Source organism: Eucalyptus grandis, chromosome 11, assembly GCF_016545825.1.
Source record: "Eucalyptus grandis isolate ANBG69807.140 chromosome 11, ASM1654582v1, whole genome shotgun sequence".
Classification (NCBI taxonomy): Eukaryota; Viridiplantae; Streptophyta; class Magnoliopsida; order Myrtales; family Myrtaceae; genus Eucalyptus; species Eucalyptus grandis.
The window spans coordinates 8,749,895-8,765,522 of NC_052622.1; the positions used below are offsets into that span (position 1 = coordinate 8,749,895).

Consider the following 15,628-nt stretch of genomic DNA (forward strand, 5'->3'; position numbering starts at 1 on the left):
ATTCATCCATAGCTACTAAACTTTTGGTACATAAGGGCTATATAAATTTCTGGCACGTGACTCCATTTTGCTTATTTGCATTTAAGCTACGCAAAGAATAAGATCAGTTGAAGTGACTCAACGCTAAAAGGAATTATGTGCGAGAATTTATTCACCACGAAGTTGAGCCCTTTAATGTATTATAAAATGGCAACCGCGAAAAAAAAAAAAAAAAAAATGCTTTGGTTCAACCGTTGAATAAATGAGTTGCGAGGTATTGCAATTAGCTTGACCACTCTCGACATCGCCTTTTGATAGTTGGAGAAGTAAGTTTTCATATTGGAAGGTGATCTAGTTTTTTTTTTTTTTTTTTTAAATGATTAAAATTTCCTTTCCTCTTTCTTTTGCTATTGTCTAATATTTCCTTCTTCTTTTTAATGTTAATCGTCTTCGATCTTGATGCTGGATTACACACTTTTCATTGTATTCTTTCTTAATTGGTTCATTTTTTTAATCAATAATGTTACTAACATATCAATATAATAGTTTTCGCTTCCTACTGCATTAAATTTAAGACTACCCTTCTTTCTCCGGTAAGCTCAAAGTGTCCTTTCTTTTCGCTCCTTTTGGCTTCCGCAGCCCCACTGGTTGATCGGGCTGATTTGAATTTGCACTTTGCACAACATCGCCCGTGAGCAACGATAGATGCACGGAGCGACCGATCTCTGGCCCAACGAAATAGGAGGAAGTAACCACTGGTGGCCACCCTTCCAACTTGGAAAGGGGAGGTGGAGGATTTAAATTCCCACATCCTCAGGAGGGATTGGGGTGGGGATGATTTCATTTTAGGAGTGAGTTTCGACTCTCACGCTCTGCAAGAAGACATGACAAAAGTCTGAAAGTAAGTGTTAGAGTAGGATTAGAGTAAATAAATAGGAGGAAGTAAAGGCTATGCTAAAAATGCGAAGTCCTGTTATGTGATATAATTTAGGAAAGTCTTCATTGGACTTTTGGCTGACCGAACATACGAAGTAACAATATATCCTTGTTGGATTTTTAGTTTGAGTCGGCAAAAAGAAAAAAATCCTGTTCTCACACCTTGTAGACACAATACAACCACATTTTTCATATGTTTACAAATGGGGTTGTCACTCTTGCTAATACTTAGGAACAACACTAAAATGGACTTTACAAGCTTACAAAAGAGACAAACTCATATGTCTCCCAACAATACTTAAATTCTCCTGTAGGAGTTATATCCATCTAATCTTCTGTAACAGAGAAATCTTGGCAAAATTCCTTGAAAAACACATACAAAACCCTGTTTCAATCTAGGCCGTCAATCTGATCTTCTATTAATGCAGGTTTTGATCATATCGTTTTGCCAATCTTCTGAGTGAATTAGTCCATCAATTTTTGTATAACTAACCTTGGAATATTAAATTTTATTGCTATGAGTTGGGGCTTTGATTTAGGAACTCCAATAGTCATTAAATCTATCCATGGAAAGTGGCTGTTAACAAAATCTGACTGATTTGCTGAACCTGGTTTGGTTCTACAACTTTCCTTCAGCAATTTTCCTCACTTTGTAAAATCTTACTCATATTCTTGTAGAATCTGAACCTAGCTTCTGTATGGTTTAAACATGAACCTTTGCACACTTAAATGAATTCTTTAAATACTTGGGTTGAATTTTGATATTGTCATAATCCTTTTAGTATATTTTCCAAACAGTTTCTCCTTTTTCGAATATGACAAACCTATGCCATTCATTCAATAAGAGTGAGTTATGCACATAAGCATGCAAATTCTGCAGAATTTTCTAACTGTAAAACCAGAGATGATTCATACATGCTTCTACATGTGACATTTTAATAGACCATATAAAATATGTCTGCAGAACATAGTAAACTTCCCTCTATAAGTACACTACACATAGTGTAATCCTCCCCCTGAGTATGTGCTTCTCCCCCTTTTTGTTTCATCAAAAAGCAATATCATCATATACCTGGAGGATGAAAACCATAAGATCAAAAGCATCCATTTTTTTTTATTTACAAGAGTGCTCTACAAAGCATATTCCGGAAAAATAAACATAAAGGAAAGTGAATATTAACCAAAAGGATCACGAACACCGATTTCACCCATCAAAATAGAAACCTATTGTTATCAAGAGGTTTATTCAGAATATGAGCGAATTGCAAATCAGTGCTAACAAATCTTTTTCATTAATTCATGATGTGCTGTGGTCACCATAATTAAAAAGAAAAAAAAAAAAAGAATCATATGAAAGAGTCTCTTCTTGAACCTTGACCTAGTTCAGTGCTCCTCGGAATGGAAGCCATCCCTGTTAAATAGTAAAAGTCATTGTTTAGGCTTAAATCTTTTATTAGAAATCCAAAGTTTTGGCAGTTGAATACTTGGCCAATTGTAAGACAGTGTGACTCTCAAACTATGCTCACATTCAACTGAAAAACAATTAGTAAATAAGGCTTACTGATTGCTTGACAATGTTGCAATTGCACTTTTTCAAATCCTTACTTTAAAGATGACACATCCGTATATCTCAATAGGGGCCATTGACTTAACCAATAAATTTTAATCTTTTTTTCCCATTGAATACTCGATGCACTCAACCTTGACTGATTAGAGTTTGAAAGATTGAAATAGTGACAACAATTAAGTCACTATGTAAAAGATAGTTAGTTACTAATTATATTAACAAGAACAACATGAAGATCAGGTTGTGCGTACGCAGATGCAATATAAGATCGTTATATGCATTATATATACTTTTTCAGTATGTTTATCTTGAAGATGTAAAATTAGTTGGATCATTACAAGATAATATGTTGAAGTATATATAAAATAAACTATAGTTGCAATAACCACATCACTTGAATGGCTTAGGCTCGATGGACGTAAAGCTATCTATAGGTGGGGAGGACGTCGACATGAACAAGTCGATCAAGGAGGAGATCCAGAAGGATGAAGGAGGAGCTTCCACGGAATTGTTGGAGAACAAAATGGATTCTTTGGAAGAAGGAATTTGGAAGAGTAGACGTGAGAGAATGAATAATGCATTGGCAGCTGCGCAAGCCGCAGAGGGACAGGATCCAGCAAAAGCGTATGCAGATGCTCGAAAACTGGCTGATGTCATCGAAGGCGCTGACGTCGAAGAGTTCATTTCCGAGATCGAAAGGCTAGCCAATCAAACCGATCTGTCTGCTATTTTCAATTTCTCGGGGCTATGGAGTGGTTCACTGCTCCACGTTGCAGCAGCCGCCAACAAGGACGACTTCCTAAGGCTTCTGCTTGATCATGTCAGTGACCACCTCATAGCTGCCCAAAATGAATGGGAAGATACCCCACTCCACATGGCCGCTAAGGCCGGGGGATCTAGAGCCGCCATGATGTTGATTCGCCGGGCAAGAGACTCGGCCAATGTTGCGGGCAATATTTGGTTCCTGAGGATGAAGAACAAACATGGAAACACTGCCTTGCACGAGGCCGTGCTCAATGGTCACTTCGACATGGTGCGCCTTTTGTTAAGAGAAGATTTGGAGCCTGTGTACTGGAAGAATCTGGCTGGGAAATCTCCCCTTCACCTGGCCCTTGACACCGACAACTCCGCTATACATGAGGTTTTATTTTCACGCTCACTCAAACCATCGAGGATAGAAGGCATGCCACCCATTCATGGTGCTGTTGTACGTGACAACTATGGTACGTACCTACTTGTAAGAACTATCTATGTATGTAAAAAATGATATCGTCTCAAATCTGTGCAGCAACTTTCTCCACATACCAAACCCGTTATGGGTTTTTATAAAAAATTCCAAACCCCATTTAGTTGGATATATCCAACCAGCCATATGATTCATTTAATTAGTAAACTATCTCAGATTTGAACATACTTAAATTGACAATTAGAACTAATTGGCTAAAACTCATTTGTTGTCGATCTTTGATTAGAAAAAGTACAAAGTACAAAAATTAAGATCAGCAATCATAAAAATCTAGCAACTAACAACGACAGATTGAAAAAGATACACTTGCAACGATTATTGTTGATGATTAGATTGCAATTGATCTTGTTTGAGGGTTCACTAAATTAAACTTTTAGTTTGATTTATCACCTTCTGGTTTCATATTTACTAGTTGGATTAATCTCAAAACCATCTCAAATCCTAGTAGAGTTTTGGATATCGGATTTCATTATAGGATTTTAAGCATTTGACCCTAAATCTGTCCCATTTCCCCAATGGAATTGGGCATAGGGGGGGTTGTGCCGATCGTCCATTGCACCCCGACTTCTTTATCTTTAAAATAATTATGATACGTTGGATTAAGTATAATCATAATATACATAATTTTTCCACTTAGTCTGTAAAAAATGTAATTGAGGAATTTTCCAACATCAATTGATGTAATTTGTCAATTTGGATATAGCACAATATAAAAGAGACTAAATAAACTAAATTGGCTATTGAAAGAACGTTAGTTGATTCTTTATTCATTTATAGTCATCTAAATGACAAAATAAATAAAATAATTTCTATTAGTTATTGGGATAATAATATGAATGATCCCTGAACTTTTCTTCAATATTGAATATGATGGCTAAATTTTTTTTTAATTCAATTTAGCCATTGAACTTTTAAAAATTCATTTAATGTAATCCTCCCGTTAAAAAAATTCTAATATCATTAGCTTGTGTGACCGTAAGTTCTATTAACTTGTTATTAGATTTGTTATGTTGGCGTCCATGTGGTGTGCATGTGACGTTCATGTGCTATGTTGGCATCCATGTGGTGTGTATGTTGTTGTCCATGTGGTGTACATGTTATCAGATTTTATTTTATTTTTTGTACTATTAACTGTTTTTATATTTGCATTTATTTTGAATAATAGTAAATGTGAATGTTATGTATTGATGTAAAATGTAGGGGACTCAATAACAGTTAGAAAATTCTTAATTATCATTATTATATGACAGCGGGGAAATATATGTGTACTTAACAAATATTAGAGTATACTTTATGGGAAGCATTAAAGAAAACATTAGAATTTTAATGATTGCTCATTCAACTCGTTAGAACTAGTCTAATTAAGAGTAATGATTTTCTTTTTTCAACAAAAAGTCATGTGTTGACACCTAAAGTTTTGCTAAAAATTTAATGATAAATTACATAGAAAATTAGGGATTAAGCTTTAACCCCTAAACAAAAATGGTATAATTAAATTGCGCAACAATAGACATTAAGAGGATTTGCATTAATGGTAACAAAATTTATCAATATTATTAGTATCGTTATTATTATCGTTATTATTATTATTATTATTATTATTATTATTATTATTATAAAGAGCAGAGAGTGTGGTCGGGAGAGGGAGAGAGCGAGAAACAAAGAGCAGAAAGCGAGGCCGATAGTGAGAGGCTTCCTCCAGTAGCCACCGTGCTTGGACCTTGGTCGACAGCCCTCGCCGACGCGTCCTTTTCCCCACGGCATGTCTTGTTGCGATATATAATATAATATAACATGTATATTTTCATTTTTTTTTTCGGGTCGTGTGGATTTCCCGGGGATCCCGGCTCGGAGGCGCACGAGGCGAGCGGGCGCAGTCTGATCTATCGAGCTCGCCCCACTCACCGCCACCGACCGCCCCCTGTTTTGTCCTTTCTTGTGCCTTGCTTTGCCCTGTTTCGCGCTCGCCGGACGGGGGGTTGCCGTTGTCCGGTTTGCACGAATTCCGGTCCCGTCCGTATGTGTTCTGCGGTTTTTGAGTCGTTGCTTGTTGATTGCCGTGAGTCCCGACGTGAATCTTGCCTGGGTCGGTTCGTTTCTTTTCATTTCTTTTTTAGCCATAATGTACTCCAAATGCTCGATGAAATGCCTGAGTTAGATTCGTTTTGTGTGTTCCTTGTTCGTCGTCAAATCGATGTTCCCGCATAACGCTCGCCTTCCCCGCTTTGTTGTGATTTCTGTGTTTGCCGTTTGTTCGGGGCCGCCCGCGATTTTGTTTCACCTCGGCCCTCCCCCTATTCTCCTTTGTTTGGTGCCTGGCTGACGGTGTAGAGATCGGCGGGCGGAGTGGAGTTCGGCCGGCGAGTGGCGGCCTAGATGCGTGTCGAGAGGTGTGTCGAGGCCGGGCGTGGGGTCGAGTTTGGCCGATTGTGGTTGAGTCGAGTCTTGGCCGAGCCGTGGGCCTGAGGAGGCCGAGCCTAGTCTCGGCCGGCGGAGATGGCTGGCCAGGCGGAGGCTGAGGCAGCGCCGGGGTGCGCGTGCGACCAGGCCGAGACAAGCGGTGTCGCTCGTTTCGGCCGTCTCCGTCGGGGGGCTACGAGAGGTGAGGGCGCCGAGTCGGGCGAAGAGAGCTGGTCTGGTTCCATTTGCTTCTCTGGCCGGGCCGGGCTGGGCTTGCCGAAATTTGGGTCTAGGCTTGGTGGTTTGGGTTAGATTTTTTTGGGCCAGGCTTTTTTGTTTTTGAGGGTTGCCGGACTGGGCTCATTTGATGAGCCCAGTCTTGTAGTGGACCGATCGGTTCCGACCCAGGTCGGCTGACGGAGATGCGACCTAGGTAGTTTATTGTATTATATTATTTTTAATGTTAAAAAAAATTAAAAAAAATTTAAAAAATTTGGAAATTAAAAAATGCGAGAATCTTGTTAGGAATTGTCATGTCTTGCCTTTTTAGTGTAATTAGGCCTTAAGTTTGCGAATGTTTAGTTGAACGTACTAAATTTTACCGTAATTAGGATATTTGTTGTTTTATTAACACACTGCTTTTGAACAAATCGTTTGTTAATTACCTTTTCTAGAATAGGTTGGAGTTAATTTAGACTTTAATGAAAATGAGACCTACAAGAAACATTTGCATCCTCACTTAGTAGACAATTGCCTTTAGGATCATGATTGAAATCAAGGCTGCTTGAACATGTTAGTTGATGATCGAACAAGGTTAAGTATCAAAATGGCATTAATTGGATAATTAGTGTAGCCAAGTCCCGAATCTTAAATTTTCTGATTGCATAGGAAGTGAGGTATTTTCTCATATCTCACATGGTTTCTAACCGATTTCAATAAGTTAATAGTGAGTCACTTCAAATTTTCATAAGGCCAATTTAGACTAAGATTGAATATTATAATGTCATGCGAGATAAGAGCTTGAGAGAGCCCATGCTTAATCGAGGGTTACAGGTCCATATTTTAGGCAATACCCCTAAATTTATGCATTTTCCCCTCTTGGACGAAAAAGGTTGGTCACAACATCGTGGTATTGAATGTTGTGTTTATGTCATCAGAAATCAACACTCTGGTTGTTATAACTTGGATTTATATGATTATGCGCACAGCATATTCAAGACAAAACAAATTATGTAGTGGCACACACCCATGGGTTGTTATGTGCGCAACGCAAGGATAATTTAAGAAATACAGAAGTGAGAGAAATGCCTCTTTTCATGATACAAAATAGTCTCAGAGGTCGTGTATATTGTGTGTATAAATGAATGAGTAACGCTACATGTACTAAGGTCTCCTTCAAAAAGCCTTACTAAATGATACGGCATCTGTCATGTCATTAATTATGCGTGGATTAAGTCAGAATGGTGCAATTAAAATTAAAATGGAGAAAAAGCCATGAATTGAGCAAGATCAAGTTTTTCCTGTTCAGTGAAAATTATAACTAGTTTCAGCATTGCAATTTATTCTAACATGGGCGACCTTCAAACCCATCTAGTGTTTACGTGGATGTGGCCCTAATTTGGAGCTCCTGATCTCAGGATTAGTCGCCAATATACTCCAATGGAACAAGAAGCTATTTGCAATGACTGATTGTGAAAAGCACAATGTATTCCATATAGCTGCTTACTTCAAGCGGTCCCAAGTATTGATATCTTACTACCAGAATTTGAATATCTGGCCCGAGAACGGGACAATATTGGGGATCTTCCCATTCATATAGCGGCCAAGATGGGACATGTTGAACAAATCAAAAAGCTACATCTGGTATCACAGTTGCCCGACGGACGAGGAAGAACCGTTCTTCATGTTGCAGCAAAATATGGGAAATTTTCAGCAGTGAGATATATACTCAGACATCTAGAAGTGGGGAAGCACATAAATGCAGTAGATCATGCTGGAAATACACCTCTGCACTTGGCTGCGATGCATTCACAACCCAGAGCTTTGACTCTTCTTTTGCTGGATAATAGAATTCAAGTCACCGTTACCAACAACAAATGCCTGACCGCTCTCGACATTGCTCGAGAATGCATCACAAGGAAGCACGCATTTCGGAATGTAGGTAACATGAACAGTCACTACTTTATCTATCAACTCACTACAGATTTCATATACTAATTAATATTCTAGAATAGCCGAGACTCCTCTCGAATTAATGTTCTATGAGTCTCTTATTTAGTGACATATCTTTAACAATGTGGAGATAACAATTTATATATCTCGATTAATAGAGCCTATGAATACGGTCATGTATAAAGGGTAGGGGCTGTCAAGGTTGCATTCCGTTTTTCATGAAAAGCCAGGGGTTAGTGTGGCAGATTCGACCACTATAAATGTAGCACAATCTCATAACATTGTCATTGTGTCGACCTATGAAACGATTGTCCACATACATTTCATTCATGCCTCTTTTCTCATCTAAAATGAACTTGGTGCTTTTGTGTTAATTCTTCAAGAAGAGCAGACACTGCATCTTTAGAAGTAAGAGGTTCAAGAGTTTCATTCCAGTTATCAATGTGGATTAAGTTTGTTCTTTTTTTCCATTTTATATGCTTTTGATCTCAGGACTCGGTATACTGGCTGTTGCAAGGCCATCCCATTCAGAAAGGTCGAACTCTTGACGGAGACTCACTCATACATAGGCCGAAAGCTCTTGATAAAAGGTTTGTCTGCTCGGGCAGAAACATAAAGAGCAGGGACATCGTCAGAGATCTCATCAATTCCCGTATGGTGGTGGCAACACTTGTGGCCACTGTGACTTTCGCGGCTGGTTTCGCTGTTCCTGGAGGATTTAATGGCTCGGACGCAGCCTCCAAAGATGACCGGGGCATGGCTACCATGCTGGACAATCGTCAGTTCCAGGTTTTCGTGATTTTCAACACCTTTGCGATGTTCAGCTCAATTGCCGCACTTTCCATCCTCATCTGGGAGCGGCTAGATGAAGTGGACAGTTCGGTATCCGCATTTAAGGCCACAACGCAACCGCTACAATGGGCAATCGTGACGATGTCCGTCGCTTTCTATACTGGTGTCGCCTCGACCGTTAGCAAACTCCCGTGGCTTGTGAACATCATAACATTAATAGGATTCCTTTTCTTGTTTTTCTCAGTTTCTAGAATGTTAACTGCCAGTGCTACTTCTCTAGTCTTGTCTATTCCTACTTGTCGTCGGACGGTCTTGCTTGCTCTCGCTTATTTTTTTATGCGGTCTGTTGACGCGTCCATTGATGATGATGCGGAAGAGGACGGCACGACGAGCGAGACCTCCGCTAGTCGGCCGACGGATGGTGCTGGTCAGTCGAAGACCGATGACTCGGCGACAGCAAAATGTGGGGACGCGCCACATCCTCCAAGTCACTGATTCAATTGATCATTCCATATTATCTGTGATCTGTATTAAATACTATATATTTTCCTTGGTGCATATGGATCATTCTACGGTTGCTTTCCTGTTATGTCAGATCAAAGGTGATTATTCAATTATACGAATTAAAGACCGTTTTCCTTTGATAACGTAACTTCTTAGAATATTTTGTTATAATGCCACCGAACTTCATACGTTATTAGAGCAACTGTTCTGGTTTCAAACTTTCTCATGTCGTATATGCCTCATCTATCATATGTTCTCGTATTTTAATATTAGAGCAAAGTCGAGTCTACGATCACGTCAGATCACGTCAGTGCTGGTTATGCCACGTAAAACGGCTAATGCTGACTAAGTATCCCATATTAGACTTTTATAGACAATAGGACTAAATCAAAACATATGCAAAATGTTTATGATTGAATTGGCACAAATATAATAGATTTGAGACTTTTTTTAATAATTTTCCTCCAAAATTAATCATCTATCAATTTCTTGACGCTCGACTCCTCACTGAAATTATTGACGAAGCATTGAGCAGAAGCAAACCCAAACGAAGTGTTTAGCTCATTAAATCCAAGTCGCAAAATAGGCTGGAACCCATTTTGCTGGCCCTACTAAAATCTAAACATATTAATAAATAACAGATTTATACAGCATACTTGTTCACAAAGATGTGTTGTTGCTTATGAGGCTCCTGGCAGTGGACCAGCCTCACTATCATACTTAAAGCATGGCGCTAGATTTGGAAGCTTGATGCCCTCCGTGACCACGGATGTTGACGAGCCTCTTAATCTAAAGGCACATTTCCAAATCTAGACCAGCGGCATTGCAGTCCGAGGTAGAGCTCAATGCCGCATCGAGTTCCGCCGCGCAACAAGCTTGACAGCGACGTCGTGCTCAAACAAAGACAACAAAAGGGTTTAACAAAGAGAAAAGGGAGGGATATAGGGAGACGGGAGGCCGTGGGGACAAAGGTTGAGGGAGGGAACTCATCGGCGTCGTCACCGGGCACGGATGGCGCCAGACAGTGGAAGCTAAGATAGAGGACTCAGCACCTTGGGCGATAGAGATGAGCGAGCTGGATTCCGGGGAGAGGGTTAGCCCACCGGAGAACGCCATGTGTCAATGTTTCATTGGTCATCCAGACACTCTAAGTTACAGATTAATCCACGCAGCATAGTTTCAAAGAAAATGCATCATCATTATCCTAGTGGTTGGGGTTTGATGTGTGGTTCTAAGGCGCCAGGATGTGGAGAATCCTTAAGCTATGGTGGTACTTGTGCTCTCTTTCTTTCGTTTCGTTTCTTATTTTTTATTTTAACGAAAGTATTCCAGCTCCTTCTTTGTCAAATAAATATAAGGGAAATGACAATAGGAGGGAAAAAATTGGCTAAAAAATCTTAAACCGATTGAACATTTTTCAATTCGGTCATAATTTTTTTAATTTTGTCAATTGAATTCTAAATCTTTTCATACAATTAAGTCAATCTGGTCAAGTTTGGCCTAAAATTGCTAATATAGACATTCTTTATCCTATATAATATGGCCGACGCTGATGTAGATAATTTTTAATAATATTTTAATTTTTTTTTCAATTTTTTTTTCTTTTCATTTTTTCCTATTTTTTTTCTTTCGCTTCTTCTCTTCTTGTTTTTTTCCCACTTTTCTTTTCTTTTTTTCTTTTTTCTTTCTTTTTCCTTTTTCCTCTACCAAGCATCGCTAGGCCTCATGATAGCCAACCTCAAGCCCTCGCCCTCACCCTTTCATCCCAGCCTAGGCCTAGGATGAAAAGTGATGCTACTTAGTAGATCTCCCAATTAATAATGTTACAACTATAAAGTTGGCGATACAAGTACGACAAATATAAGATTGATCATCTATCAATGTCTTGATGCTTAGTTCCACATTAAATTATATGGAGGAAAAATTGAGCCGAGGGGACCTAAAACGAGTGGGGCTTGAACTTTTAGTCCATTTCACAAGAAAAAACCTCAACCCCTTTCACAATGTTCCATGATGGACAAGAACCACATATTAGTATTTAGGAGCACATATGGTTTTGATAACCTACATTTTCCACACATAGAAAAAAAGTTTATAGTCTTTCGTAAGAGCACATGCTTGATTCACGTGATGAATGAATCTATGAATGACTAGCGCTACGGTTGTCAAGTTGTGGCATGCCTCATGAAATTAAAACCAATTTTCATGTGAGAAAATACAAATCCCCAATGCTAAGAGCTAAAAAAAAAAATAGAAAAAGAAAAAGGAGAGACAAGGGTGAGTTGCACCTTCTCCCATAACAAGACAGAAATTGTCTGGAAAAAGTCAAAGCTGAGATTATGGTTAATTTAAGATGCTAGCCTTAATTGGTGCCCGGTTTTCAGCGAACATCACATGCTTCACCTTTAATAAAATTATTTTCAGAGGCCATGTTTTCTCTGCCTTAATTTGTTTATATCTTTTAATAAATAGTGACCCGTTAGTCAATGTGGCCTGGATGGTTTATGATGTGCATGTTCGGGGCAAATTGTTTGGGCCTTCGGCCGTACAGCACAGTGAGATTTGGGCCCACCAGTCGTGGGCTGTCGATATATAAATATATATTTATATAATATATAATAAATCTATATTTTATATATCAAAGTGACATTTTTATGTACCTGCTCTCTCTCTCTCCTGCTCTTTCTTAGGCCAAAAAGTACGTGAGTTGAGCTTTCCCCATCTCACAGTTTGATGATAAAGAGACACCCCATCTTTGTTTACTTCACTCCACTCGGTGTCCCCGGCACAAGTAAACCCATTTTAAGTCCTTTAACTATCAGACCTTCCACTCCAGAGCATCAGCATCAGCAGCGTCACACTCCAGTCCCAACGCCACATTTTGCTTTTCAAGTCCTGCCCTGCTTTTTCCTTCAGGTTTCGTTCTTTGATCTCTTGATTCATTGCTTCTGTTCTTTGATGCTCTTCGTGTGTTACCATGGTTCATCCGAAATCTGCGGTTTGACTGTGCTGCTTCCACAGCTTTTCTTTGAGTTCTGTCGTTTGGACGTTGTGGGTAACTTTTGAATGAGCTGGTCTAGATCTGCTTCTTCGCTAGTTGATGTGCATTTTGGGGGGATGCGTGAGAGGGTGTTGACTTGGATCTCTGCTGGTTTTGCTGGGAAGCTCCTGATTTGAGCAGGAACAGGGAAAAAGACAAAATTAATAGGAAGAAAGGAAGATATTCGGAATTTCCGGAGCACCCATAAGTAGGTGTTAGATCTGGGTTTTGGCCATGGTTTTCTCGTCTCCTGGGATTGATCTGTTTTGAGGATCCTCCAGCATTATGACTTTGCTGCTTACTAAACAACATTATAACTTTGCTGTTTTGTGGATCCTTCGAATATTCAAATTGCCTGCTCGCAATCACATACTATTTTTTGCAAGTGCGTTTAGCTTGATAAATGTTCTTTTCGTGCACTTCTAATTCGTTGGATTAGCTAATTGGGCCTGCATTTTGTAACTGCTTTTTCTGCTTTGCCACAGCTTCTTGATTGCCCTGAAAATGCCGGTCATCTGGATTTTGTTGCGACTTAATTTGAATTCTAAGTCCACCCAAAAGAGAAAACCTTGCATGTTCACAGTGAAAATTGTAAGAATCTGTCAACTGAAGACACAAGCTTTATTTGCCGAACGGGTTGGTAATTTCACGTTGGTAAATTTCATTATTTCGTCTGCACTTTCTAGAATCTAGACATTGTAATAAATTATGGATTTATACAGCGCCCTTGTTCACAAAGATGTGTTGTTGCTTTTGACAAATCGACAGTGGTTGGTTTTAATAAACCCACTGTCAATTGTCAACATTCCCATTATATATATGAGAATAAGAGCGAACATTGATTTTTGGAAGTTATAATCTGCAGAGAGTAACTCGAATTCTCCGAAGAAATGAAGTCACCCACGATGCTCTTGATTACCCCAGCAATTCCGCTGCTCTCTTCTTCAGAAGCGAAAGCTCAAACCACCAACTCTCCCCTTCGAAGCCTGGCTCCCACGCGAACCCCACGCACCTGCTCACTCTAGCGGGCTCGTACTGCACTATTCGATTCCACGCTCTGAGAATTATTATAGTCCCTTGAACAATGTAAAAGTTGTGAAAGCAGCCCATACTTATGTATTTTCAAATTTGCAAAATTAGAAAAATAAACGTAAAAGCGGAAAATCAAAAGTAAGACGTTATCTGAAATGCAAAGTAGACAATTGATTTTTTCCCTGTTTTAAGATATGTATCATCATCAATCAATCTAAAAATTTGACAAGCTGAAAAGACTATAGAACTGTAGGCAATCGATAGAGATTAGAAAAGAATGATGATTATTTGAATGGAAATTAATGGCAAATCTTATATTATACTGTGAGGTGTTCCAATACCTGAGTTGATTAATTTCATCGGATGTAATTGAATTAGTTCGTCCTCATGCATTAAATAAAGGTTCTCTCCAAATTAGTAGCTGAGGCAAAAGTTCCTTTCACTAAGATGAGGTGTATCTTTTAAGCACAAAATTCGAGTTCTCAAATTAAGTCACTATTGATCAACTGACACTTCATGAGTTAATTAATGATAGAATAGATAGAAGTATGAAGCTGAAAGATGAGAGTCATAATAGTGATAGTAGATTACTTTATCGCAATTGAATCAATCTAACCAATTCGACATAGGTTCCAAATTATTCATCGAATCATGCGATGAAAAAACTAATTTTTTTCCATGAATCAAACAATTTCTTTTAAGAAAAAAATCAATAATATCTTGATCTTGATTATCCTCAACTTGATAATAGGTGCAAGTCTTTTTTTTTCCAAAGTATGTGGTTTTCTGGAGGCAAATGATGATACATATGCAGGTGGATTATTCCTGTTTGTCTTGAAGTTATTAAAATTTCTGTCCTTATATTCCCAAGATCATCCTGCTCATGCTTGAACATTCGAGGACGGGAGTCATTCCCTATGAAATTCATGTTCATTGTCTTTTGTCCCATTTGTGATTTCCCCTATTCCTATCTTAATTTTAATTATTTTGGCTCGATTTCTTCATTTTACTTCTTATCGAAGAGAAGAAAGAAGGGCTTCAATCGGGTCACGCAGTGACTGCTTGCCGATTGGATGATGCCACGGCTAGCCCCACACCAACCGCACGGGAAGGAGATTGTCCCACACGACAATAACGCATGGTGCAATGAACCAATAAAGAGGGAGAGTTTTGAAATTTAAATTTAAAAGCCGAATAGAGCGCACATATTAAGCAAGCAATTTGATTAGTTATCTAGCTACGTTGGTTGTATGATTGACACATAATATATATTCTCATGATTGGGGCCCACAAACCCACAAAAATTGGTCTTTCGATACACGATATCGAGCTTTCGTGGCAGCGAAGTATTCACAACCTGCTGCTTTGATTCCTCTTGTGCTGGATAAAAGAATTAATCCCGCCCGTGTCGATCACGAAAGCTTGAGTGCTCTTACCATTGCTCGGAAGATAGGTAACATGAATAGTCACTACTTTATTTATTGACGTGCTGGAAATTTCCATAGACTAATACCTTGATTAAGCACAGATCTCATATTCAAATCATTATGTCCCTCAGTTAATAGCATTGTTGAAGCATTGATCGATTTTCGAGGATGGCCGAGACTCTTATAGGATTAATGTTCTGCAAATGTCCACTATAGTCTTTCTAGGAGCTAGTTAAAACTTGTGGGCATGAATATGTCCGCAGGTGGAAACAAGTTAAATATCTCCGACAAATGCATAGATAAATTATATATCTTGATATTTTCTCAAAAATCCAAGGGTCAATGTGGCAAATTTTGACCACTCTATATATGTCATAATCTATGTATCACAAAGTCAACCTATGACACGACAAACAATATACATTTAATTCTTGCATTTTTCTTTTATCTAAAAAGAATTTGCGCTCTAGTGTTAATTCTTTAAAAGGAGTGGACACTGAATCTTAAGAAGTATAAGTTTCCCCTTAAATGAG

General features: G+C 38.8%; 1 protein-coding gene and 1 long non-coding RNA gene across 4 annotated transcripts; both read left to right on the forward strand.

The window, feature by feature from the left end:
- Positions 1-268: 268 nt before the first annotated feature.
- On the forward strand, positions 269-9,706 carry LOC104427142 (protein ACCELERATED CELL DEATH 6-like). 3 transcript variants are annotated; one of them, XM_039305578.1, is made up of 4 exons: positions 269-325; positions 2,890-3,705; positions 7,766-8,285; positions 8,793-9,706. In XM_039305578.1, exons 3-4 carry the CDS (start codon positions 7,956-7,958, stop codon positions 9,585-9,587), a joined length of 1,125 nt encoding a protein of 374 aa, XP_039161512.1. In that variant the 5' UTR covers positions 269-325; positions 2,890-3,705; positions 7,766-7,955; the 3' UTR covers positions 9,588-9,706. The 3 variants fall into 2 exon arrangements, with proteins under 3 accessions (XP_039161514.1, XP_039161512.1, XP_039161513.1); XM_039305580.1 differs by having other exon boundaries at positions 7,766-8,289.
- A 2,606-nt stretch (positions 9,707-12,312) lies between these two features.
- Positions 12,313-13,830, forward strand: LOC108955899. Its single transcript, XR_001982061.2, has 3 exons — positions 12,313-12,512; positions 13,122-13,272; positions 13,502-13,830. It is a non-coding gene; the product is annotated as an uncharacterized LOC108955899 (long non-coding RNA).
- The last annotated feature ends 1,798 nt before the right edge of the window (positions 13,831-15,628 follow it).